The sequence below is a fragment of the Scyliorhinus torazame genome, chromosome 2 (assembly GCF_047496885.1).
Source record: "Scyliorhinus torazame isolate Kashiwa2021f chromosome 2, sScyTor2.1, whole genome shotgun sequence".
NCBI lineage: Eukaryota > Metazoa > Chordata > Chondrichthyes > Carcharhiniformes > Scyliorhinidae > Scyliorhinus > Scyliorhinus torazame.
In genome coordinates, this window is record NC_092708.1 from 88,359,035 (window position 1) to 88,384,908 (window position 25,874).

The 25,874-nt window shown below is 42.8% G+C and overlaps 1 protein-coding gene across 10 annotated transcripts in view; it reads right to left on the bottom strand.

Moving 5' to 3' along the window:
• Positions 1-699: 699 nt before the first annotated feature.
• Positions 700-25,874, bottom strand: part of LOC140389546 (xin actin-binding repeat-containing protein 2-like) — a 298,487-nt gene continuing 273,312 nt past the window's right edge. For 8 of the 10 annotated variants that reach the window (XM_072473763.1, XM_072473773.1, XM_072473754.1 and 5 more), the window contains 4 exons: positions 25,259-25,374; positions 15,190-24,637; positions 3,254-3,387; positions 700-856 (listed from right to left, as the gene is read on the bottom strand). In XM_072473763.1, coding sequence (XP_072329864.1) covers positions 3,293-3,387; positions 15,190-24,637; positions 25,259-25,374 — 9,659 coding nt within the window. In that variant the 3' untranslated portion in view covers positions 700-856; positions 3,254-3,292. Of the gene's footprint in view, positions 857-3,253; positions 3,388-15,189; positions 24,638-25,258; positions 25,375-25,874 lie in introns of those variants that run through there. The other 2 variants (XM_072473782.1, XM_072473833.1) reach the window with 2 other exon arrangements.

Genomic DNA, 25,874 nt, shown 5'->3' on the forward strand with positions numbered 1-25,874 from the left:
CTGTCGCACACCCCTATTATTGTTGTTATTGGAATTTAAGTCTTCAGGAGAAGTTTCACTCTCTTTATCACTGACAGCCAAGGATTTCATTATCTCTTCAGGCTTGACCAGATTCCCTTCAAAGTCTTTTGGATCCTTTACCTCAACTTCATTAAACTGTTCACTTGTTCCATTTAAACATACTTCACTTGTATTGTTTCCATCATTCAGTTTCATTTCCACATTCTCTTTACCATCCACTTCACACTGTACCTCACTGTCTTCTTTCTCAATATTTTCCGAATCAGAATGATAATTGCCTAAGATGCTTTCTGCTTTTTCCACTGCTTTGATTTGTGGTTGCAGAGTACTGACTAATGATTCTGTAGGTTCTTCGTACTCATTTACTTCAGATTTCAATGCTTGTTCACTGGAACCTTCTGGTGGCCACTTTGGTTTTGTCACTTTCACATCTTCTTCTATACTGAAAGTTTTCTTACTTGCATCAATAGATGGTGGCCAGTTAATATTTAACTTATTTCTCTCTGTAGCCTTCACGATCTGATCAGGTGAATTTTTCAATTGTTCCTCTATATCCCTGCTCTGCTGCTCTACATCATTTTCATCATCCAACTGATAAACATCATTGCTAATTGTTTTCTTTTCTCCCAAAGACTCCATTGTCGTAGAATCTGAGGTTGCCTTACTGCCTGGAGAATTTTTATTAAGAGAGAAGTTGGTATGGCTATTACTTATCCGGCCTCCTTTGTATGGTGTGTGTCCAAAACCTTCATCATAGTTGCCTTTGGACTTGAAAAGCTGCTTAAAATGAGGTTTGCAATACATTTGTCCATGGAGAGATGCATAATTTCCAAGACTTGTGAAAATAAAAAGTAAAATTTAACATAGTTAAAGACATTTCATTGGCACAGAAGCCATCATTAAATAATCTTTGGCTTGATATTCCCACCCAAACGCGGGTCCATTCCATGTCGGGCAGGTTTTAATAATAGCAGATGAACCTGATTTTGGGTTTCCCACTACGACTCCTGTTGCCAGCAATTTTGAACAACATGCAATCCCGCATGCATCTGTCCCAATGTTACCAGCTCTACTGTGGAGATGGGCATTTAGAATTGGCGCAATATAGATGGAGCCAGGTTGGCTTTTGAAAGTGACATGGTTCACATCAGCTCAGAAGTAACTTGAACTATAGAGAACCCTGGTTTGGAGTCTGTAACAATTTTGTTTTCGTTTTTTTATTAGTGTAGAAGTACCCAATTCTTTATTTTTCCAATTAAGGGGCAATTTAGCGTGACCAATCCACCTAGCCTGCACATTTTTGGGTTGTGGGGGTTAGACTCACGCAGACACGGGGAAAATGTGCAAACTTCACATGGACAGTGACCTGGGGCTGGGATCAATGCATTGGAGTACATTGTTCATTGGATAAAGTGCTCTCATGAATTGGACAATAGTGAGACCCAGATTTGGCTGTGTCAACTATCCCCTTTGCTTCCATATTTTCATTGAATTTCAATTCAGACACCTGTGTGACTGCTTCAAAGTTTGGGCATCTGAGCTCTCTGAAGTTCTGTTCTGCCATCTGTTTCAGTGTTTCAAACCATTGACAGATAAGCTAAACCTCTAGCTGACTTAAAAAGCTTTCATATATTCAATGCTGCAGGCTTTATCAACACAATTGTTGAAGAAATGTCATTGTGAATACTTGGCTGATTTCTAATCCCACTCCTGGATAGAGCTCAGCAGGTGTTCTTGACACCTCTGTTAAGTGAACTCTGAGCTTGGCTGTTTTGATAGATTTATGAGGTCTTTTTTTTTTAAATCAAGGATGTGCGCAGTGCTGGCAATGCCAGCATTTATTGCCCATCCCTATTTGCACTTGAAAAGGTGGTGGTGAGCCACCTTCTTGAATCGCAGCAGTCCATGTGGTGGATTAATAAAATTATTAAGAAGATTGTTCCTTTTCAAGTGGATATAAATAACTGTTGGTTTATCTTTACAGTTTCATGACCTCAAATGAATTTTGCATAATTGTTTGTTTATTTTGACATTTTTGTAAGAATCCCAAAGACTTCCCAGTATTATGATAGAACTTGTGAGTTTTGTACACAATGGATACTGGGTGTGTAAGTATGGGGCTAGGTTAGGAGGGGATGGTGGGTAGCACTATGGTGTGGGTAGAGAGGCATTGGAGAAGAGACGTTGATGGGATTAAAGAGGTGGTTTGGGGTGAGATGGAATGTAGGGCTGGGACTGGATGGGTTAGGGTTGCTGATGTCCAGCAAATGGAGGTGGGCTTTTTAAACTCCCTGGATTGGCATCTGTCTCCCTCGCTTTCGGGCCGGCTTCCGGAGCCAGTGGCATTGACTCAAGCCTGTCCCTGACAACTCACATGAAGATAGCATGATTGAACTATGTCAGACAGAAGGCGGGGTACAATGTCGGGAGATGGCCCAACACCGATTCCTGCCTTCACGCTGAAAGTCCGGCCCCTTAAATCAAATGCTTCTTCTGCTTTTCTGAGCCTTTGCATGTACAAACCTGATGCACATAGCATAAAGAGCAGCTTCTTTTAATGAACTCAGATTTCATTTAAAAAAATATAAACTAGACTAAAAGTAGTTAGTAAAGAATCATAGAATTTACAGTGCAGAAGGAGGCCATTCAGCCCATCGAGTCTGCACCGGTTCTTTTGAAAGAGCACCCTACCCAAGGTCAACACCTCCACCCTATCCCCATAACCCAGTAAACCCACCCAACACTAAGGGCAATTTAGGACACGAAGGGCAATTTAGCATGGCCAATCCACCTAACCTGCACATCTTTGGACTGTGGGACAAAACCGGAGCACCCGGAGGAAACCCACGCACACACGGGGAGAACGTGCAGACTTCACACAGACAGTGACCCAAGCTGGGAATCGAACCTGGGACCCTGGAGCTGTGAAGCAATTGTGCTAATCACCATGCTACCGTGCTGCCCTTTTAGTGTGATGTTTGCAGCTTTCATGTATTAAGGAGATTGAAACCTACCCGACTAATTTGGTATATCTTTTCTGTTCAACAAGAGAACTATCAAATAATAATTCCTAACTAAATTTATGGACAAATACCATAAAAACATTATGAGGCCTTCCTTGAAGCACTAATCCTGAAACTGTTGTATTTAACACATAGCAGAATAGGTATTACAATTGTATGAAACAAATGAAATAAACACAACAATTATGTAGATAAGAAATATCTCCTACCTTAATTTATTGTTGCAGTGCTGGCAACGGAAACAGGACTTATGAAAGGTTTGCATGTCTGCAGTCAGACTTTCCATAGGATACACTATCTTTCGACAAACTGTGCAAGTCTCCTTGGTAAGAACCTGTATTTTCTAAGACAATAAATAAATGTTAAAATTGCTCTTCCTTCTCTTTGTTTTAGTTTTATATTTTTTCTCAGATGGGTTAGTTTATAGGTCCAATAATAAAATGTCGCTGCATCCATACAAAAATATATTAAACTTTTTGGTGGATTTTATTCCTTTGCTCAATTTATTTATATTATGATGTAACATAGTTAGTAATAAGAATGTTAAAGTTTTATCAATGAAAATGTGACAATTCAACACTGATTTTCTCTCATATTTTAGTGGGAAGTGGAATTATTTATTAGCTATTGCTCTGAAAATATGGGCACAATTTAATGGGGGGGGGGAAAAAGAGCCCCGCTTTGGGCGCGTTTAGCTTGCAGTCCCGAGATTGATCCTGCCATTAAATGGAACCCAGCTTCTTTTTGGGGGCTCGGCGAGGAACGCCCCGCCAAGGCCACATTTAGACTAATTTCCTGCAGTGACGAGCTCAGCTCGGAGTACAACCAATCTCTCGACCCCTCAGACCACCCCCCCACCCCCACCCCAGGAGATCCGTACCCCCCCCCCCCAAGGCACAAATTTACCAATTAGGGGGTCATCGAGCCTCCCCTAAGCCCACCTCATAAGGACAGGGCACCCCTGGGCCGGATTCCTGGCAACCTGGCACCCGGACATCTTGGCACTCAGCCTGGCATCCTGGCAGTGCCACCTGGGCACCCTAGCAGTGCCAGGCATACACTGCCAGGGTACAAGGCTGACAGTTCCAAGGTGAGCACAGTAAGAAGTCTTACAACAGCAGGTTAAAGTCCATGGACTTAAACCTGGTATTGTAAAGCTTCTTACTGTGCTCACCCCAGTCCAACGACGGCATCTCCACATCATCAGTTCCAAGGTGTCCACAGGAGTTCCAGGATACCCCGCTCCCTCCGAGTCTGACCACTGGAGGGCCTCCGATCACCTGGAAAGCGCCTAAGTGCCACTATGCCTGGTCCGCCTTTGAGGAAACAGTGAAAAACAGCGTTACAGCGGGTCTCCCGAGGCAGGGCCTTTCGACCCTCACCTGGGTAACTCTGGCGCAGACATATTCAAGTGAGACTAACTACTCACTTGAATATGCAAATCTAAATCCCACCCATTGAAGGAGAGATCCAGATTGCAACGCATTGCAGGATCTCGTTAGATCTCACGAGGCGCAACAAGTGTCGTAAATCTCGCGAGAGGTTGGGCGCAATGAAGCCAGCAGATCACACCTCATCTTTTCAATGTTAACACAGTTGGCACTATTCAAATCTGAATACGGATTCACTTATTTATAATGCTGTCAATTAAATATACGCAACACTCCAGTTCATGAAAATTGAAACATTGAATTGCAAACAATCTTAAAAGTCATGCGAATATCATATAGCCTATTTTATATTTCTATGGCAGTCATTTTCAAACTCAGGATCACGACCTGCGGTAGGTTTGCGGGTGGATGTTGGGAGGGTCACGGAGTGATCGGTCGCGGCATTCCGATCGTGGGAAGAAGTGCCCAATGGCCACGACTAGCTTTTAAAAATACCAGCCACGACCGCTTTCAAGAATGCTGTCCCCTGTATGCATGCCCCCTCAGCCGGAACTAGCAGGGTGCAGGCCTGGAGCCCAGCGGGACAGACCGCTTCCTCCATATGCCAGGGCGCTGTTCCAGGGGCAGTTTTTTTTTAGCGGCGGCAGAGAACAGGTCACATGCACAGTACACTGAAGTCACGTACTCTGGGCGAGAAATTACTGAGGAGATCTTCCTCCGTTATGTAGCTACCAGCAAGCAAGCAACAAGACTGCATGAGTGAACTGAAGATGGATTTTTTTGGACTAAGGAAGAGAGGAGCAGAGACACAAACAGACCAGGATCTCACAACTGAATCTGCTGGAGAGAGCTTCACAGGAGAGTCCACGACAGGACAAAGCCATGCTGGTGTGAACTCTAGGACCTCTGATAAACAACCCATACAGAAAGGCAACATTGAATGACAAAGCAAGTGGGATCGTGAGGACCAAGCAGGCTCATAGATAACACTAAAGGTAAGCGATCGGGTTCTGAAGGTCAGCCTGTGTGGGTCGCGAAGGTCGGCCGGCGTGGATCGCGAAGGTCGGCCGGCATGGGTTCCAAAGGTCGGCCGGCGTGGGTCCCAAAGGTCGGCCGGTTGGTAAAAATGGGTCCCCGGAAAAAAAGTTTGTTCTATAGATTTGGTAAATGCTCAGTTCCTAGGTGCAAAGGAGAGTGAAAAGGGGTGTGGTGCCCTTAACACAGATTTTGGACAGCAGTCAGAAGATCCCGCATTTGTTGACCATCAGCACTTCTGCCGACCTCTTTCTCTGTCACCCCAGTTATAGGTGGAGAGCCCTGTTAACATTTCGAAAAAGGGTTGGGGCAATACCTCCTATCATATCCCAGGAATAGTAACATCAGGTGGAATGTACCTCCCTTGAACTGCAGCCTGAATGGGTTGATGGGGAGGTGGAGGGTGTAGCTGCATGGAGAACACAGGAGAAAACACAGAGGATGGAAAATCTGGTTCCATCCATCTTGAACTTTGGAACTGGCCATTCAATCAAAGTCCATCCTTGGGTTAGAATGTTTTATTATCCATAAAGGGCTAAAACTAATTGTTATGAGAATGTCCACGTTTATCTGTGGGCATGTGCCGAGCAACAATGTATCACTCCACCAGCCACATGGAGAGCATCAAGAAACACACTTAATGTCACTCCAGTGTTTTGAATCTAAAAGTGTGATTATTTCAATTTCTGGAAGCCGGAGAGATAACAGATACTAATCAACGAATCCCAATAAAAGATTCTGGAAGTTCCTTCGAACCTCAAAAACTGAACAAAGCACTTCTAAATTTATATTGTAGATCATTCACTCTTGGCCTTTCTCAGAGGCAAATTCATGTGGATGCAACAGTTAGTAACCAGCATGTTCCATAAAACATGTGGTCTGGTCATCGCTAACTATTTTTACCCTCAAGCCTGTTCACAACTGGATGCTGATCTGATTTTTTCAGAAGTGTCAACTGATACAGTACTAACTACTTTAGCTTCTGAGTTGCTAAAGTAGTAATTTTTCAAAATTTATATCTCCTGCGGAGATTTGCCCACGAGGAGGACCGACTAAGAAAACAAACATGTATTCCCAATGATTTTCTGTTCAGTAATTTTACTAAATCATCCCTGACACATCGACTATCGTGAGGTAAAATAATTACTTCTGTACTTGTTTTGGATCGTTAATTTTACATTTATGCCATCTAGCACTTACAGTCCAGTTAAATAATCTACTTACACCCACAACCCCTTCCTCCGATGCAGCCACCTTTGATACCAGTGAGGCAGATGAGCCCTTCGAATTGGAAATGCGGGAGGTCGACTCATCCAACCCCAAATCGGACATGGAGATTTTGCCAACAGCGGTCGAAACGGATCTGGTGGTGGCCGCCGGCCTAAGCATGGTGGAACCACCCAGGTGTTCGGCCCACAAACGTCGCTCCCCGGTTCGTTACATCCCCCCGAGCCCACAGCAGCGGATGTTAGAGAGACAGCCCTGAGCAAAATGGGTGAAGAATCTCCCCCCTCCTGCCATTGAGGTGGACGAACTGCTGGATCTAGTGGGTGGGATCTAGTGGATGGGAGGTGGGGGGGGGGGGGGTGTTATAACCCGACCACGGGGTCTGGAACACCAGAGTCACTGTGGCCTCACTTGAATATGATCTCCCCAGATGAGGAGGCGGAGCTACATCCTTAAGCAAAAGACCCCAAGTGTGGGTCGGGCGAGGGAGACCTTTTGGGGAGTAGGAGTTGTATCATAGAAGGTAAAATAAATATTGAATTTGTTTTACAGTCATCACCTCCGTGTGGTCGCTCACCTGGAACTTAACACTATTGGTCATCGAAACTAATATCTCCAAGACTTGGTATCATATTTTGTTTTATAATGCTCTTATGAAGTGCTTCAGGATGTTTCGGGTTGATGGAAAGATGGAGGCTGAGGGGAGACTTGATAGAGGTCTACAAGGTTATGAGAGGCATAGATAGGATGGATAGTCAGAGGCCTTTTCCAAGGGTGGAAGTGTCATTAAAAGGGGACACAGGTTCTAGGTGAGAGGGGGAAAGGTTCAGGGGAGATGTGCGGGGTAGGTTTTTCACGCAGAGAGTGGTGGGTGCCTGGAACGTGCTGCCAGAGGATGTGGTGGAAGCTGGCACATTAGCAACATTTAAGAGGCATCTGGATGGGTACGTGAATAGGGAGAAAATAGAGGGATAAGGACTGAGGAAGGGCAGAGGTTTTTCCTTCAGTTTGGGCATCATGATCGGCACAGGCTTGGAGGGCCGAAAGGCCTGTTCCTGTGCTGTACTTTCCTTTGTATCAAAGATGTCTATAAATATAAACTGTTGTTGTTAAGGTTGAGGCAGTGTCACATGGTTGTAGTAGAGAGACTTTTATTCTGCATGTATCTGAACCTCATTTGGAAATGCTTGATTCGGAGTCTGGGTTCCCAGAATGGAAAATTCCCCATTCTCAGCAACAATGGGGGCCATTTAACCACCGAGTTGCCTCCGGTGCCGATCTAGGCGCGCAGTTGAATAGCGGGAAAGGCCAGAATCGATATTCGTGCCGAACGCGAACCAGTTTGCTATCTAACCGGCCTGCTCCCGGTAGCGAGATCCAGATCACACAGCATATCATTGACACAAATTTGCATACATTTCCATCTCATTAGCAAGATTGAAGTCGAATGTAATGGCCTCCCAGGAATTAACCAGATCCCCAATGAGAAATTTAAAAAATTTGAAGCTGGCACAATGACTTCTGAGGGGGTGAGATCAGTAGCCATTTCCATTTTCCGGCATACAGCTCCAGGGCACTGGAGCTTCTGCCCCAGTGCACGGCAATAGGGAACACTCAGGGGGGTTGGGCTTGGTCGGGGAGGTGAAGCGTTCCAAGTCGGGGGTCATTCCTGGGTGAGGGGGGGTGGGCGTGAGCAGTTTTTAGTCTGTCAGGCCGACAAGCCTTCTTTAAATATTGTGGATACTCATAACAGGGGCAACTACAGCTGCTGCCTGTCTGTCCCACCAAAAGCTTCCAGGACAGAGCCCTGTTCTTGGTTCTATGCTGAAGGATACTTTAACTCCCTTTGACTGTGAGCAGCCTCTAGCTTCACAGCTGAAGGCTATTGCTAATAAGGAACTGGCCTTGTTAGTTGAGAGAGCACTTCACAGCCACAGGTTGTGTTTGCTGTTTGCTCCTGCTGGTGGCTGCAGATGCCTGGAGGCTGCTTTTGCGGTTTCCTTCCTTTTCTGTAGTTGGAAAGAAGGACAATTTTTCTAAGATACCCAGGTCCTGGAACACTGGATGTAGCCACTTAAAATGGCTAACTCCCGATTTGAAATTGCGAACGGCAAAGGCTGATGGGAAAGTCAGCCAACAGGGCAAAAACGAGCAGCTGCAGGTTGACTGTGTATTTACCTCTGGAAAGGCCAGACAAGATCGATACCAGCAACGATCAGCATAACAAAACACCAGCCATCTGCATACTAATGAGCAATCCCCGGGAACAATAAGCAACATTTAGACACAAAGCAAAACCAGACTCTTCGGCGCCAGCAGAAGCCTACACAAAAGGAGGTGAACGAGCACCTCAAGACCGCCCATCGATCAGGGAACCGCTCCAGCATTGGAGAGAATCGAACTAAGTGATTGGGACAAAGTCCAATCACTTGGAACCAGGTACAGGGTCCCCCTGAAAGGCGGGAAGCCCCTGGGTACTATAAGAATTGAGCCCCAAGTTCAAGTCGCTCTCTTCCATCTCTCTTCCAGCTCTTCTAGCTTTCTTCACTCTTCAACAGCCGCTCAAAACTGTAAGTCTTACTTCAACGCTCGCTACGAGATAGGCGCTCCTAGCTATCAATCTGTACCAACTTCGAATCCCGCAGACTCAGAACCCGAACGAAAGGCCATTTGTTTTCCTGACCTGGTGGGCCAGTTCCAAGTTAAGTATTGGCCTGTTAGTTGTAAGAAGTAGCTTAGACGTAGAATTTGTACATGAGTAGTGATTACTGTGTATAATAAATATGCTTTGATTTAAATCTTACTAAGCGGTGTATTGGATTATTGATTATTCCTCGGACTTGAACCACGTGGCGGTATCATAAATATACCTGGCGACTCAAGAGCAAAGGTGATAAAACAGAGCAATTAAACTAAGGCAAAGTTAGCAACATGGGTTCAGGGGGACATGTGGGTCCAGAAGGTAATCCAGCTTGAGGTAAGAAGACGCTGTGGGACCTGGTGCACAACATGATCCAAATGGGTCACCTGGTGACACCGTTGAAGAAATGCTTTTGCACATTGCTGATGCTTTTGTTTCTGGTGTGGCGAGTGCCATGGGCAAAACACACTGGAAGTCAAGGATGTTCAGCTGCAGCTTGAGCGCCGGTGGAATATGTGGATGCCAGGATTTGGTTCGGGTGAGATAGGGCCATGTGGGGGGGCATTCACAAATGTTCAGACAGCTGCGGCTCCTGGACGGAGAATGGCACTGATATGTGGAACAAGTAATACATTAATGAACAAATCATTTCTACAATGAAGACATGACAACACATTCTCCGGCTTATCCTCCATGTTTGTTGAGGAACCTATGAGGGCTGATACCGTGTGGGCTTTTTTGTGAAAATCAGCTGATATAGCTTTGTATTGGTACCAAATGGAACAATGACGTTTCCTTGTTGTGTGTGATATGTGGAATGTTACATAGTTGATTTACAAATCTTTGTTACTGTTTCCCGTGTCGTAAACAAAACATTCTCAAGTGGCTTCTCGTGGGTACAAAGAACAAAGAAAAGTACAGCACAGGAACAGGCCCTTCAGCCCTCCAAGCCCGTGCCGACCATGCTGCCCGACGAAACTACAATCTTCTACACTTCCTGGGTCCGTATCCCTCTATTCCCATCCCATGAGACATGGTACAAGTGCCATGTCTCAGACGATGATTATTGCATCACATTTCAATCAAACTTTGAAGCCTGAAAAGTTTGCTTGACCTCTAGAAACCTCAGTACCATAGAGGCAGCAGCAAGCAATCAAACACTCAGCACTGGCGATATCCTTGTGGCCAAAGGGTGAGTGTCCAATCATGGACCGCTCTCGTGGTGCACTGTGTGCTTTGTGGTGGTCTGCTGTGCCCTCCACAACCTGGCACAGCAGCGAGGCCACATACTTGAGGAGGAGGAGTAGGGACAACCGGCCCAATCCAAGGAGGAGGAGGCGGAACAGGAGGGAATGAGGAACTGCAGGAGGGGCCGGTCGATAGAGGACAGGCGGCGGCAACGTTTCGGCATGTCTGGAGGACCAAGAGGCCCGCATCCACTTCTCATAGGAGGTTTTGTCTGTCAGCTCATTCCCTCCAGCTCCCCATTCCCCCATTCCCATTCTTCCTCCCATTCCCTTCCTTCTCACCATTCCCCAACTCACCCAAACCCCCCACCCCCCCCCCCAATCTACCATGTTCCACCCTCCAAGGGTCTGTGTAACATCACCCGAGGTTGATGGTCTGTGTCGCAACTGTCAGTTGGTCAATATACAAGCTCTGGTGCTCCTCACTTTCTGCCAAAGTCTGACTCCTGTCTTTTTGCTGACAGCGCGCTCACATCCGCCACCTGAATGGGGTCTGCATTGTTTGATCTTGGACCACCATGCCTGGGCTGCTGTGAAAATTAACGTCACAGAGGCTTCACATGTATCATGTGTGGCATGTTTTAATGGTGAATATCTGACATTTCCCCTAGCTATAGAGTGTGATTCCTCCCTGCCCCACAAATGCCCACTTCATGATCCTCAATCTTCTTGATCTCATGTGCTCTACCGTTACATCGAGGTGTGTCCCCAAGATGCACATCGGAGGTGGAGGCAGCCCATTTCTTTTTGTGCCCTGTGGCCTTTGATGCCCTTGGTGGATATTCTCTGGAGGACCTGGGGCTGGAGGGCCCCAACTGACTTATCGGTGTCACTGGCATCGCCAAGGCATCCTTTTTTGCCCGTTGACCTTGAGATACGCAAGTGTCCGTAGGGGTGATTTGGAAGAGCTGAAGGCTGCCGTCGTCTCCTTGGTGGCAGGCCCCAGGTTGGCTGACAGCACTTCCTCCTTTCTAATGGTGTCCGTAGGGCCCTGGGGGTTTCCATGAGGAACAAGCACATAGATTGTATGTGCGGAGGGTGCGAGGTGTTAGCCAGTGACTTGTTGGGGGGGGGGGTATGAGGGATGGCAGGCGGAACTGATGCCAGGAGAGAGATGGTATCTTACCCTTGCAGGTTGGTGGAGGTCATTGGTCTTACATAAGAACATAAGAATATAAGAACTAGGAGCAGGAGTAGGCCATCTGGCCCCTCGAGCCTGCTCCACCATTCAATGAGATCATGGTTGATCTTTTGTGGACTCAGCTCCACTTTCCGGCCCGAACACCATAACCCTTAATCCCTTTATTCTTCAAAAAACTATCTATCTTTATCTTAAAAACATTTAATGAAGGAGCCGCAACTGCTTCACTGGGCAAGGAATTCCATAGATTCACAACCCTTTGGGTGAAGAAGTTCCTCCTAAGCTCAGTCCTAAATCTACTTCCCCTTATTTTGAGGCTATGCCCCCTAGTTCTGCTTTCACCCGTCAGTGGAAACAACCTGCCCGCATCTATCCGATCTATACCCTTCATAATTTTATATGTTTCTATAAGATCCCCCCTCATCCTTCTAAATTCCAACGAGTACAGTCCCAGTTGACTCAACCTCTCCTCGTAATCCAACCCCCTCAACTCTGGGATTAACCTAGTAAATCTCCTCTGCACACCCTCCAGCGCCAGTACGTCCTTTCTCAGGTAAGGAGACCAAAACTGAACACAATACTCCAGGTTTGGCCTCACTAACTCCTTATACAATTGCAGCATAACCTCCCTAGCCTTAAACTCCATACCTCTAGCAATGAAGGAGAAAACTCCATTTGCCTTTTTAATCACCTGTCGCACCTGTAAACCAACTTTTTGCGGCACATGCACTAGTACACCCAGGTCTCTCTGCACAGCAGCATGCTTTAATATTTTATCATTTAAATAATAATCCCTTTTGCTGTTATTCCTACCAAAATGGATAACCTCACATTTGTCAACATCTGCCAGACCCTAGCCCATTCACTTAACCTATCCAAATCCCTCTGCAGACTTCCGGTATCCTCTGCACTTTTTGCTTTACCACTCATCTTAGTGTCATCTGCAAACATAGACACATTGCACTTAGTCCCCAACTCCAAATCATCTATGTAAATTGTGAACAATTGTGGGCCCAACACTGATCCCTGAGGGACACCACTAGCTATTGATTGCCAACCAGAGAAACACCCATTAATCTCCACTCTTTTAGCTTTCTATTAATTAACTAATCTTCTATCCATGCTACTACTTTACCCTTAATGCCATGCATCTTTATCTTATGCAACAACCTTTTGTGTGGCACCTTGTCAAAAGCTTTCTGGAAATCCAAATATACCACAACCATTGGCTCCCCGTTATCTACCGCACTGGTAATGTTCTCAAAAAATTCCACTAAATTAGTTAGGCATGACCTGCCCTTTATGAACCCATGCTGTGTCTGCCCAATGGAACAATTTCCATCCAGATGCCTCACTATTTCTTCCTTGATGATTGATTCGAGCATCTTCCCTACTACCGAAGTTAAGCTAACTGGCCCATAATTACTCGCTTTCTGCCTACCTCCGTTTTTAAACAGTGGTGTCACGTTTGCTAATTTCCAATCCAGCAGGACCACCCCAGAGTCGAGTGAATTTTGGTAAATTATCACCAGTGCATTTGCAATTTCCATAGCCATCTCTTTTAGCACTCTGGGATGGATTCCATCAGGGCCAGGAGACTTGTCTACCTTTAGCCCCATTAGCTTGCCCATCACTACCTCCTGAGTGATAACAATCATCTCAAGGTCCTCACCTGTCATAGCCTCATTTCCATCAGTCACTGGCATGTTATTTGTGTCTTCCACTGTGAAGACCAACCCAAAAAACCTGTTCAGTTCCTCAGCCATTTCCTCATCCCCATTATTAAATCTCCCTTCTCATCCTCTAAAGGACCAATATTTACCTTAGCCACTCTTTTTTGTTTTATATATTTGTTGAAACTTTTACTATCTGTTCGAAACTTTTACTATCTCGTCGAAGAAGACAAGGTCTTCTTCGACCTTGGGACAGCAGTCCTCCTGGTCATGCTGCCTGCATTGGCAGCTGCTGCAACTGCCTCCCAGTGGCATTGCTGGCACCCCTCCGACCCCCTCAGGGGAACGAGATTTCGCCTCCACAGCATCCAGAAGCCTGGCCTGGTCAGCATCTCCAAAGCGAGGAGCAGGTTTGTGTGGTGCCATGCTTGTTCGTTGACTGGAATGTGTGGTGAGGGAGTATTTAAAAGCAACTTCCCATTGTTAGCGATGAGCTGCTGAGGGGCAGGTCTGTCGAATCAGACAGCAAGACAGCCAGTAATGGCGAGGAGGTCATGGGGACTCATTTCTGGAACCAAGTGCCGTTAAAATGGGCCGCGATCTCACCAACGCAGCCATCAAGAAACACCCCACCAATCATGCCCAAAAAAGATCTCACCCAAAATCTCACATCTTGATGAGCACAAGAAACATTAAAGAATGTTTTCAAATAGTCATGACTTTCCTAGCCAAAAATCCAAATTAAAGGGACATTATCATAATTTCAACTATACCAGCTAAAAACAAATCCAGGGAAACATAGTGCTGTGTGAACATGCCACAGAAGGCAAAAGTGCAAATTGATATTCCAAAAGGACTTTTGATTTATTAAGGGAGAAAACACAGGGATATGTATTAAAAAGACAGCTAACAAAAGAAGCATACTTGGAGCACTTCTCCTGTTCCTATCGTGCTCAAACTTATTTGGTACCAAACTCCATTGGTATTCCAGAGAATTGATTTTAAGTTCTTATTCCTCACCGTGACCCCCTTCTCTGTCTTATCATGGTCGCCTAAGGAATATCTTTTTGCATATTCCCCACTCTTCAAGTGCAGATGTACTTGTTCCTCACACCCACTGCTCAGCCATCAGCAGTTACTCTTTCAACAACTTCCATCCTCAGCACCTCTGCCTTATCACCTCCATCCTGCTTTCAAAAACCTTCCAAATGTTCTTTTCCAAAATGACTTTCATTTCATCCAATTTATCCCTTTTCAATTCTGATCAGTTCCTATTACTTATCCACCTGCTTTGAAAGCCCTCTGTAGCATTCTCAACTTTGAGTAATTTCTTATCGAAATGTAAGTTTTTTAAGTTGTCACTCAAAACAACTCCAGTTAGCTCTACAAGTAGAAATATTTATCCTGCATCATTATTACCCCAGTTTCAGTACCTAAGAAATCACATTTGTTTTTGTTCAGCATTAATTTCAATGAACATAGGAACATGGAAAAGGAGTAGGCCATTCAGCCCCTCGAGCCTGTCCCCCCATTTAATGAGATCATGGCTGATCTGTGGTCTAACTCCCAATACCTGCCTTTAACCAATATCCCTTATAATCATTGCTCAACAAAAATAATGTTCACAATTCATCACTAGAAAAGTGTAATGAGTGTAAAATAGTACAGGAAATCAGTGAAGAAGAAATAGATTAGTATTAATTCCATTATAGTTTTTATCGATATGATATTGGGTTTATTAATTTAATTGATTTTTTAAGATTAATCTTCACGCTGTTCATGCAGATTACCAGTCAAAACATCCTCCTGAAGTGCATCTTCTTGCCACCTAGTTTCACTGGTGTCTGAGATTTCGTAACCAAGGCTCCTGAAGACGCGTTCGCTTTCCTGCCACGTCTTTTGAAAATTCTTCAGCAATTCTTCTGGTGTGTTATCAGCTGACATATCCAATATCTGTCCTGAAATTACATCTTCGTAGGTTGGCGGTGCATGCCTTGAATCAATGCCTGAAAACATTTCAGAGTGCTGGATTCTAGTTCTGGAACCGGTTGCTTCAGTAACAAAACCATCCACATGTGCAAGCTGCTTATTAATTACATCTGGATATGGCCGAGATTGTGTTGCTGCCTTAATTCCTTCCTTGACTCTCTGTGAATACTTAGATTTTTTCAGATGTTTTCCATCTCCCTGGGGTTGTTCATGTTTTATAGGAATAGTCATTTGCCCAGAGCTTTCAAACACAGGTTTCACATCAAATGTTGGGATTTCCTCAAACAAAGGTATTTTCCCAAACAGGTTAGCTTCACCGTCTGTTCCTGACCTTTCAGTGATTATGACTGGTTCTTTTTGGAAAGAAATTGCTTGATCTGGCACTTCAAATTTATGAACACATTCTGAAAGATCTACTTTGGGCATCTGGACATTCTGCTTGCCAGCAGCAGATTCAGAATCCTCTGTGTCAGAGCCCAAACGTTCTGGAATGTCTATAGGATCTTTACGCATATACACTTTGTTTTTTTCTGACCTCCGAGCCTCTTCAAACATTTCGGTCATATCCTTAACCGTAACGGACTTTACAGGAGATTCATGTTTAGGTAATATGTCTGTAACTGGCGTGTCAATCTTTAACTGTCGTCGAAGAGTTGCTGGGGATGGAATAATTTCTGACCTCTTTTCTGCTACCTGAACATGTGTAGACTGCGTAGATTGTGAAATACCCTGTGACAGTTTGGCTGTGGTACCTTTAAGTTTGGCAAGCTGGTCATAACGTTTACTTCTCGGTAGAGAAGGTGATGTTGATGATGTGCGAATCCTGGATGTTGGCATGTCAGAGCTGTGCATTGGTATGGGAGACATCTGTGTAGTTTCCTGATGGACTGGAGATGGTGTACTATATGCTTTCTGAGAAAGTGGAGGAGAGGAAACAGTTCTAAGGGGTGATTCTGTGCGCCTTGCAGTAGACTCAATAGTGATGTATGAAGGGGATGGCGATGGCATTCTTTTTGCCGGAGATTGAGCTCTCTGCCCTGCAGGTTCACTCAATTGTTGTCTTCTACTTTCACATGCTTGCTCTTCCACATTTCTTTTTCCTTGTTTATCTAATTTGCAAGAGCCAATGCTTATCTTGGATATTTTCTGTGATGGAGTGCTGCCACTAAATGTTTCTTTTTCAGGTTTTAAACCAGACATAGAAATCAACGCTTTTTGTATTGATTCATCAAAGTAGGCAAGCTTTAGTAATGCTCTCTCTTTAATCTGTGTTAGTTCTTTTTTCATCTTTTGCAAATCATTCCCTTTGATATCCTTCATTGGAAATCTATGAACATCTGTCAGCCATTTAGGAACCACTTCCAAAAAGGCTTTCAGTGCGTTTAGATCCATGTTGTCATTTGCTTTTTCAAATTGAATCAATCGGAATAAAATATTTTGCAGTTCCTCACGCTTTCGGTAACTATCACTAATTTCTACATAATGTCTTGCTATACCTTTATCAAATTCCTTTTCATGTATAGCAGTACTTCCACTTTCCTCCTTCTCCTGGTTTGTACGTTCCATGTGAGCAGGGGCCAGCCCTTGCTTAGTGCCTGCATGTTTTACATAAAAAGACTGCTCTTCTGTTGCCTGAAAAGATCCCTGTTCTATCTTATGTTCAATCTGATTTTCTGAAAATAGCATTTCTTTCCAATCATGGTGTTCGCCTAAAGGCTTTTGATTATTTACTATTAAGTCAGCTTTCTGCTGATCTTGTTCACCTTGAAATTTTGGAAACACTTCCTTCTGGGCTTTAACATGATGCATCTGCATTTTTTCATTCTTTATTTCTTTGTAAACGGCTCCTTTTCCCTTCTTTTCTTGTACTTTCTGAGTTTCTTCTGAATGAGCTCTATAGGTTTGTTGATTATGTTGTGCTGCTTTCTTGTTTTTCACTTGATCTTGTGCAACATTTGTTGCAAGCGTTTGTGGAATAGTTGTCGTTTCAATGTTATGATCCTTACTTTCAGTTGCTGATAGGTAATATTTACCCATATGATTATGTTGCTGAACAATAACATTATGCTGCTCTTGTTTAGCCACATCCATACAGTTATTTTGTTTTAGTTGAAATTGTTTAGTGGCAGTTTTCTCTTGACTTTTATTTTCTTCTGGTTTCAAAATTTGTTTTTGCTCCTCTTTGTATGAGAGTGCACTTTCTTTCTTTTCTTGCATTGTGTGACCCCCTTTAGATAGCTGAGTAGTCTTGACCTTAAATTTTGGCGAAGGAACTGATTGAGGCTTTATATGACCAGGCTGTTCTTGTGCCTTTGCATGTGTCTCTTTGTCTTGTTTAATGGTTTCCAAGCCAATATCTTTCACTGAACCTTTAAATGCATTAAATATGTCTTCCTTATTGCTCGTTACATCTGAGGAATATTTTAAGATATGGTGCAGTTGCTCTGAAGCAGCTACCACTGCTGTCTGGGAGGAAGAATCCAAAGTAGATATCAAAACTTCTGATGCAGTGGGCTCTGACGGCTCTGGATGAATGTGCTGCTCTGCAGTGGGGGTCTCTGCCGGTTTTGGGTAAATCTGATACTTCTGAACAGGTGGCATGTTTTCTCGTTGCACTACCTGACCAGCTGGGGAAGTCAAGTGATCAGCAGATGATTTAACATTCGGCAAAACTGAAGGCATCACTGTGAAACTATTTTCAGATCCTCCTTTAGTTGGGCTTTTTGATGCTGCTGTGGCTGGCTTTCCCAAATTTGTGGGCCAAGCCATTTTAGCTGCTCTACTTCTTTCCATTTCTTCTCTCTCTTTCCTGTATTTTTCTTCTGCTACCATTAAAGGAGTTTTAAATTTCCTGGCATAAGGCTGCGGTTTTATAGTTTCTCTCGTGGATGAAGGATTTGGTGGCATAAAAGCGTGGTTAACAGCAGAAGCAGCCTGTGCTGGATTTTCCTGTGTTGGCTTTTGAACGGGCCTTATTTCTGGCTGATGGGGTGGTGATTGTATAACTTGTGGACGTGTTAAATGCTGAACAGGTTCAGGATGTTTCCCTTGTGCGGGTTCATGTTTCTGCTGTTGAATATCTTGCTTTGAAGACATGGGATCCTCAGCTATAGTTACATTTGGTTTTGAGATAAGTTGGAGGTTCTTAAGTTGTTCTTTTTGTTTATTGTATTCAAGATTCGGCATTTTTGGTGAAGGCTGCAACTTTGATGCCTTATTAACAAGTTTCCTTTGTTGGGAAGGTGATCGGGGGTGCGATGATGGTAGTGGTAGTAAGTTTAAATCAGACGGTGAAGGAGATGGAGGAAGAAGATGTCCTGCTGTGAACATTTCCTGGAGAAGTGGTATTGTAGGACTGATAGGGGGAGGGGGAGGAGGTGGAGTAGGAAAAGGAGAAGGAGGGAGTTCAGTTTCATACATTTCTGATTTTATCTGGACTAATGGTGGTGGTGGTGGTGGTGGGAGAGGAAACATTTGACCATCTTCTTCTATATGCGAAGGAGGAGGAGAAAGCACAAATTTACCATGAGAGGATAGTGGAGCAGGTGGAATTGTAAACTGAACCCCTGACATACTCTTTTTGTCCATCTTTTCATGGCTTAATCCTTTCTTTCTGGTATTTTGAGTTTGAATGTCCATTTTGTTTGTAGATATTCGTACTTTTTCAAATGAAGTAGTTCCAGATTTGATCTTAGATGCAAGTCCTTTATTTCCTCTCTGACTATGGTTGTCGATGGTTTTATGCAGCTCGTTGTTCCTTTTAATTTCCTGTTTACTTTTTATATCATATTCCATTATGGACTGGGACGTAGAAGTCTGGACTGTTTGATTGGATACCTGTGCCATTTGCTGCACAATACTGGTGCCCTGAATGGGTTGAGAGTTCATGACTTGTGCAACTACTGTTTCAATGTCTGTAAAAATGTCAGCCTTTGGTATTTCAATAATCTCAGAAGTTCTTGGTGGCTGGAAAGAACTCTGACCATCTGCTGAGACTGAAACCAGCTGTTTAGCTATTTGCTTGTCAAATGAACCAAAAGGTTCTCTTATTTTGTGTGCATCGTATGTATCATCTGTGGACTTAATTCTGGTTGCTTGTACACTTTGTGCACCACTACATTTAGATGTCCTCCTGGTACTGTGCACATCTAAGGTTTTCGTTATGTCTTCTTTAACAACTTCATTTACTTTAGATTGATGTTGCTTATCAGGTGGCGAAAGAGATTGAACTTCATCTTGTATATCACTTTTCACCGAATCATCTGCTTTCACGTTAACTATTTTAATACTCTCATGTTTTGTCTGTATTGTGTTAACGTTTTTTGTAATATCCATCCAACTTTGTTCTTGAGTTGTTAAAAGAGGTTTTATGGAATTACATGCACCTCTTTTATGGCCAGTGTCCTTTGCAACAGTTTTCTGTTTATGGCTTTCCTGATGGATTTTATTTTGAACAGCTCCTGTTCCACTAGCCTGAGGTTGCATCCACTGTTCTGATGGATGCTGTAAATTTTGGATAGTAGCTTTTGCATCTCCTTTATTGCTTATCCAGTGCAGCACTTTCTTTTCAGAAGCGGTTTCCAATACATTCCTCATTGAGGATTGAAGGTCAGTTCTCATTCTGATTCCCCTTTCAGCCTGCTCCTTTTTGTTTTGGACGTTGTCTAAACATTTTGAAATACATTGGAGGTCACCATGTTCCCCATCTCCTTCGACCACTTCAATATTGGTATATTTTGACTTTCCCAGTGAATCTAGAGTGCCTTTAATGTCTCCTGGAATTACTTCAAACTTTTCAATACATGTTTTCTGAGATTTTGCTTCTTCAAGAGATTTGAGAGTTGCAGATAGATTGCCACGTACAACTTGTTCCTTTTCTACTACCGTGGGTTGATTTATGGCCTGATTGAGTGAATACAAAGCTGCTCTTAAATCGCCTCGTACAATTTCTTCTTTTTCTACACTGGCAGATACAGTTTGTTTCTCTGCCATAAAAGTCAGCACTGCATTTTGGACATCACCAAACAGAATTTCAGATTCCGCAACTGTCCGTTCAATCTGCGTTTGCTGCTTCTTCAGCTTTTGTTTGGCACCCTCAACATCTCCATATATTATTTCCTCGGCCTTCTGTTGCGCCATTGTGCTTTCGTCAGTCCCTTGCTGAAGTACTTTAAGATAGTCCAATGCTCCCGATTCGATACAAGTTGTGTAAAACTGAACGTTGCCCTTTTCGGTGTCATTTACTCTGACCTTCTGTGCAAGTTCACTGCTCTGAGACGTAGCAGCTATCAGCTTATCAATTGCAGCTTGTATATCGCCTTTTGTTACTTCACCTTGCTGAACCTTCATGTTATCTGATCTGTTGAGAAGAGAATAAACTGTCATCTTAACATCCCCTTTCTCACTCTCCTGAATCAGAATCCCCTTTTTTGCAGAGCTGTCGCGACTTAAAAGATTGCTGATAACTTGCTGAATATCACAACCAAGTATTTCTTCTTTTTCAACATTAATATCCGTTGTCTTCTTCAAAAGTTGTGCTCTTGTCAAATGAATGTTACCTTTTTCATTAGGGTCCACAGTAATTCCCTTTTCTGTACTGTCCTTTTTGGATAGTAATTCGATCATTATTTTTTGGAGATCTCCTCTGATAATCTGTTCCTTTTCTACCTCGGGGGATGTTTGATTCAGAAGTTGATATTTTGCCATTCTGACATCCCCAACCTCATCTGCTTCAATGATGATTCCTTGGGATTGGAGAAGTTTGCAGTCGTAGAGTGACTTAAGTGTTCCCTCAATATTTTTTCCTATTATTTCTGACCTTTCTACTGCACTTTCATTGAATTGGTGCAAAGGTGTAGTTTCAAAAAGCCAGGTTGTAGTTTTAACATCCACCTGTGGAATTTCTTCGTGAAGTATTTTTAGATGTGTATCATTCACTTCCTTTACGCTATTCAATGGTTGCTTCTCAAAAAGCCAAATGGCCTGTTTTACATCTCCTTTTTGTATATCCTCTCGTCCAACTGTCTCAATCTCTTTATATTCTGCATCTTCCCCTTTTATTTCATCAATGGTATGTGATTCAAAAAGCCAAGTGGCAGTCCTTACGTTACCATGCTGTATTTCGCTGACACTGACTGTTCTAACATATTTCTGATCACGGTCAGACTCAAATAGTTGGGTACTTGATCTCACATTGCCACCTTGTACGTCAGAAACTGTTTTGAATTTTACTTTCTCATGATCTGTAATTTTGTCCAGTGGTTGTGTTTCAAATCTCCAGCGTGCAGAAGTAACGTCCCCTTTTTGAATATCCTCCTGTGTCACAGCTTTGATGACATATACTTCATCAGTTTCTTTAATTAAATCTAGTGGCTTAGTTTCAAACAGCCACCTGGTGCCCCGCACATCTCCACTAATCACTTCCTCTTTCCGAACAGTTGTGACTTCATGATAACATCCTTCCTTATCTTTGATGGCATACAATGGTTGAGTTTCAAACAACATTGTGTAGTTCTTAACGTCTCCTTTTTCTATTTGTTCCATACTAAACCTATTGAGATCTGTGGTCTCCGAAGAGTCTTCCTTAATCTGATCCAATGAGTAAGTCTCAAAAATGAAACGCCCTTTATCAACATCCCCACCCTGAACATCGTTGATTGTGCGGAGAATTGCTCGCTCTTCAGCATTTTCTTTTATAGCATCTATTGGATGATTTTCAAAAAGCCAAGTGCAATTAATAACATTGCCTTTCTGAATATCTTCTGCTGTCATTGATTTAATTTTCTTCAACATCTCTTCTGAACTGGAGTTGATCAGATCAAGAGATTTGTTTTCAAAGATCCACTTCTTACGAGATACATCCCCTGATTGTATATCTATTTTAGTTACCTGCCTAAATTCTTCCTTCTCTCCTTGTATATTTCCGAGAGGTTCAGTCTCAAACAGGAAGCAGGCCATTCGCACATCACTTCCCTGGATGTCCTCCCGCTGTACTGTACGTGTGGTTAGAATTGTTTCTGAATGATCTTTTATTGCATCTAAGGGCTGAGTTTCAAATAACCAAGTACACGTTTCTACATCTCCTTTCTGAATCTCATCTACTTCATTTTTAATATCTACTTTTTCATAAAGAGCATCCATTGGCTGTGTCTCGAACAACCATCTGCAAGTCTGTACATTTCCTTTAATATCATCACGCTGCGTGGTTATAATTTCTTCATCTTCTACATTGCTAAAATACTTGATGGCATCAAGCGGTTGTGTTTCAAAGAGCCACTTTGCAGTTTTCACATCGCCAGATTGTATTTCCTCTTTGGATATACCCTTGATGATTTGAAACTTTTGAATACTTTCATCAAACTGATCAATAGGTGTTGTCTCAAACATCCATCTACATGTTCGGACATCACCCCTCACAATTTCTTCTCTCCTCACAGTTTTAACCTCATGATAGTGTCCAGCACTATCCTGAACAGCATATAGAGGAGTTGTTTCAAATAAAGTTCTATTTGACATTACAGCACCACTAGTAACACCATCCACTTGAATCTTCTTATATTCATCGGTGTGACTCAAATCCATGGTTTCAAACATCTTTCTGTGATTGTTGACATCACCTTTTTTGATTTCTTCCAGCTGAATTGTTTTTGTATATTTTTCTTTCTCCTCCCCAATCATCTCAAGTGGTTGGGTCTCAAAAAGCCATGTCTGGTGTCTCACATCCCCTTTTTCTTCTTCAGAAGCAACCACATGTTTAAGCTTTCCAACATCTGGGCTGTCCTTTAAGGTGTCCATTGGAACAGTCTCAAATAAGTGTTTTGTTGAACGCACATCACCTCCTATTATTTCTTCAGTTTCTATAGGTCTTGCATTATCATTGTCTTTTAGTGAGTCAAATGGTTGGGTTTCAAACATCCAGCATTGTCTACTAACATCAGCACCTTGTATTTCTTCCTGATACTCGGCTGAAGTATCTGTTTCTAACTGTTCTTTGATGCTGTCTAGAGAATGTGTTTCAAATAACCATTTAGCCTTGTTCACACCGCCTTTATTAACTTCCTCCCTAGAGATACCACATACAACCTTTACATTTGAAATGTCCTTATGAATCATATCTAAATGTTTTGTCTCAAACAGCCAGCGTGCAGTTCTTACATCTCCTCTTTCAATCTCCTCTCTTTTGACAGTTTTGATTTCCAGCACTTGACCAGACTGATCCCTAATGACATAGAGAGGTTGAGTTTCAAATAACTTTGTTGTTTTCTTCACATTTCCTTTAATTTCTTCAACTTCAGTTTTCAGATGCAGGAAGTTAATTTCATCCACTGAATCTAAGTGCCCAAGTGTATCAAGGGACTGAGTTTCAAATAAATATCTTGCCGTTTTAACATCACCGGCAGTAATGTCTTTTGTGGTTAAAGTTTCTGTTGCCTGCTCATCTTCATGGTGAATCTTATTCATTGTGTCAAGTGGCTGTGTTTCAAACAACCAGGTGGCAGTGCGGACATCCCCTCTTGCTAATTCAGGGATCTTACCAGTGGTTTCTGTAGATTCAGGAGAACTTACACCAAGTGTATCAATAGCTTGTGACTCAAACATCCATGCTGTGTACTTCACATCACCTCCTCCTATCATCTCTTGTTGTGAAATGCATTTTGTCTCATTTTGGTCTGGGGATTCATCCTTTATAGAATCTAATGGTTGAGTCTCAAACATCCAGCGCATGGACTGTACCTCTCCTTTAAGGATCTCATCCCATTCTAAATACTCTCTTTCTGGGCTCATACATTTATGGGGGCTCAGGCCAGTGTGTTCAAAGACATATTTAGCCTGTTGCACATCTCCCATTACATCATTATTTTTCGTTTCGTTTGTCACAATCTCACTGATCTCTTGTATAAATTCCTTTTCCAGGTTCTTTCTCATCCCTGGATTAATATGTTTATACAAACGCTTTAGCTCATAAAGATTCCTTTGCTTTGAATACAAGTCCTTAGGAATGATTTGTTTTGCCGAAGAAAGAGGGAGTTCGGGAGATTGCGAGAAATAAGTTGTTTCTGATGGTTCATTGAGTAAATCTGGTGGTGGAGGAGGGAACTCTTCCATGCTTCCACAGTTACTGGACACTGAAGCCGCTGTGCTGCCTATTTCTCTTAATGATGTGGCTTCAGAAATCTTGCCCGCTGTAGTGGAGATGTTGGAAGTAGAAACATCAGGAGGCCACTGCATCTCTTGGAAGTTGTGCTCTGTCTTAATGGAAAAGTCAATAATCATGTTGAACTATGCATAGCTTTTGTTGCTGTTTCTGAGCATTCAGTCTGTTTCACATCAGTCTTCATGCAATGCCATGTCAACACACCATCTTCATTATATTCCACCAAACATTCAATTCAATGTCACAATGCAATATTGACAAAAAAATGGAAGACTGTTTAGTAATATTACTTTGTTTCCTCAAATCCTTCTCTGTTTGATGGTTTTCACAATTAAGGAAGCTATGTGGTGTTAAAGTGATTTCTTACCTTTCCGTTTTCTTCAAAATATTCTTAATTTCTCCATAATGGTTCTTTTTCATCCCTAATTGTATGACTTAGTGAAACAAAAATACTTTACATTGGGGAAAGTGATGAAAGGGGTTATAATATTTCTAAGATGATAGGAAGTGGAACAGATAATGATGTGCAGCAGAGAAAAGAAATGTTAAGAATTAGAACAAAAAGATATAAAGTTAGAAAAATTACACTTTTCCAGTTTAAAAACTCTGCATATCAAATGTGCATTTCTTGCATTTATAAGTGTTATCAGTAAACAAGCAATGTTAATAGTCAATCCTGACAACGTGCACACATTCAAGAACAGTGTAATATATACCTTAATCTTTTTGGTGGTGTTAGTCGCTATTTGGGTGGGCTGGGCTGTTTTTTCAAACTGCTGTTTTAACATCTGAGTGGAGACTTTTGGCTTTTCATCTTCAGTCACTCCATCTACTGTTCAAACATAAAAGAAATATATGAATAATATCCTTGAAATAAAAGGAGAAAGCAAAATACAATCTCCCATGTGATGCACCATGTTTATTCTGTCTTTCTTTTCACAAAAGCCCTCCCCAGATACTATCAATGCCCTTCACAAACTCACCAGCGAGAAAGCAAGCTTGAATTGGAGAAACTGGAAATTCAGCCCAGTATTTTTTTGAATTTTTGCACAGAAATTAATACACACTCCCAAGTGTGTATTAATATATATTTAAGAAAGACATCAGAAGTACAATTTATAATCCGCTCTCTTAATTAATAAGCCCCCTCCAACCATCACCACACATTGGTAAACACATCATCAATTTTAACTCTAGGGTCACCTTAATTCGGTAGGGTCGGAGAATCGCCGGGGGTCGGCGTGAATCCCGTCCACGCCGGCTGCCGAATTCTCCGGCGCGGAGATTCGGTGGGGGGCGGGAATCGCGCCGGTCGGTGCCCCCCCCCCCCCC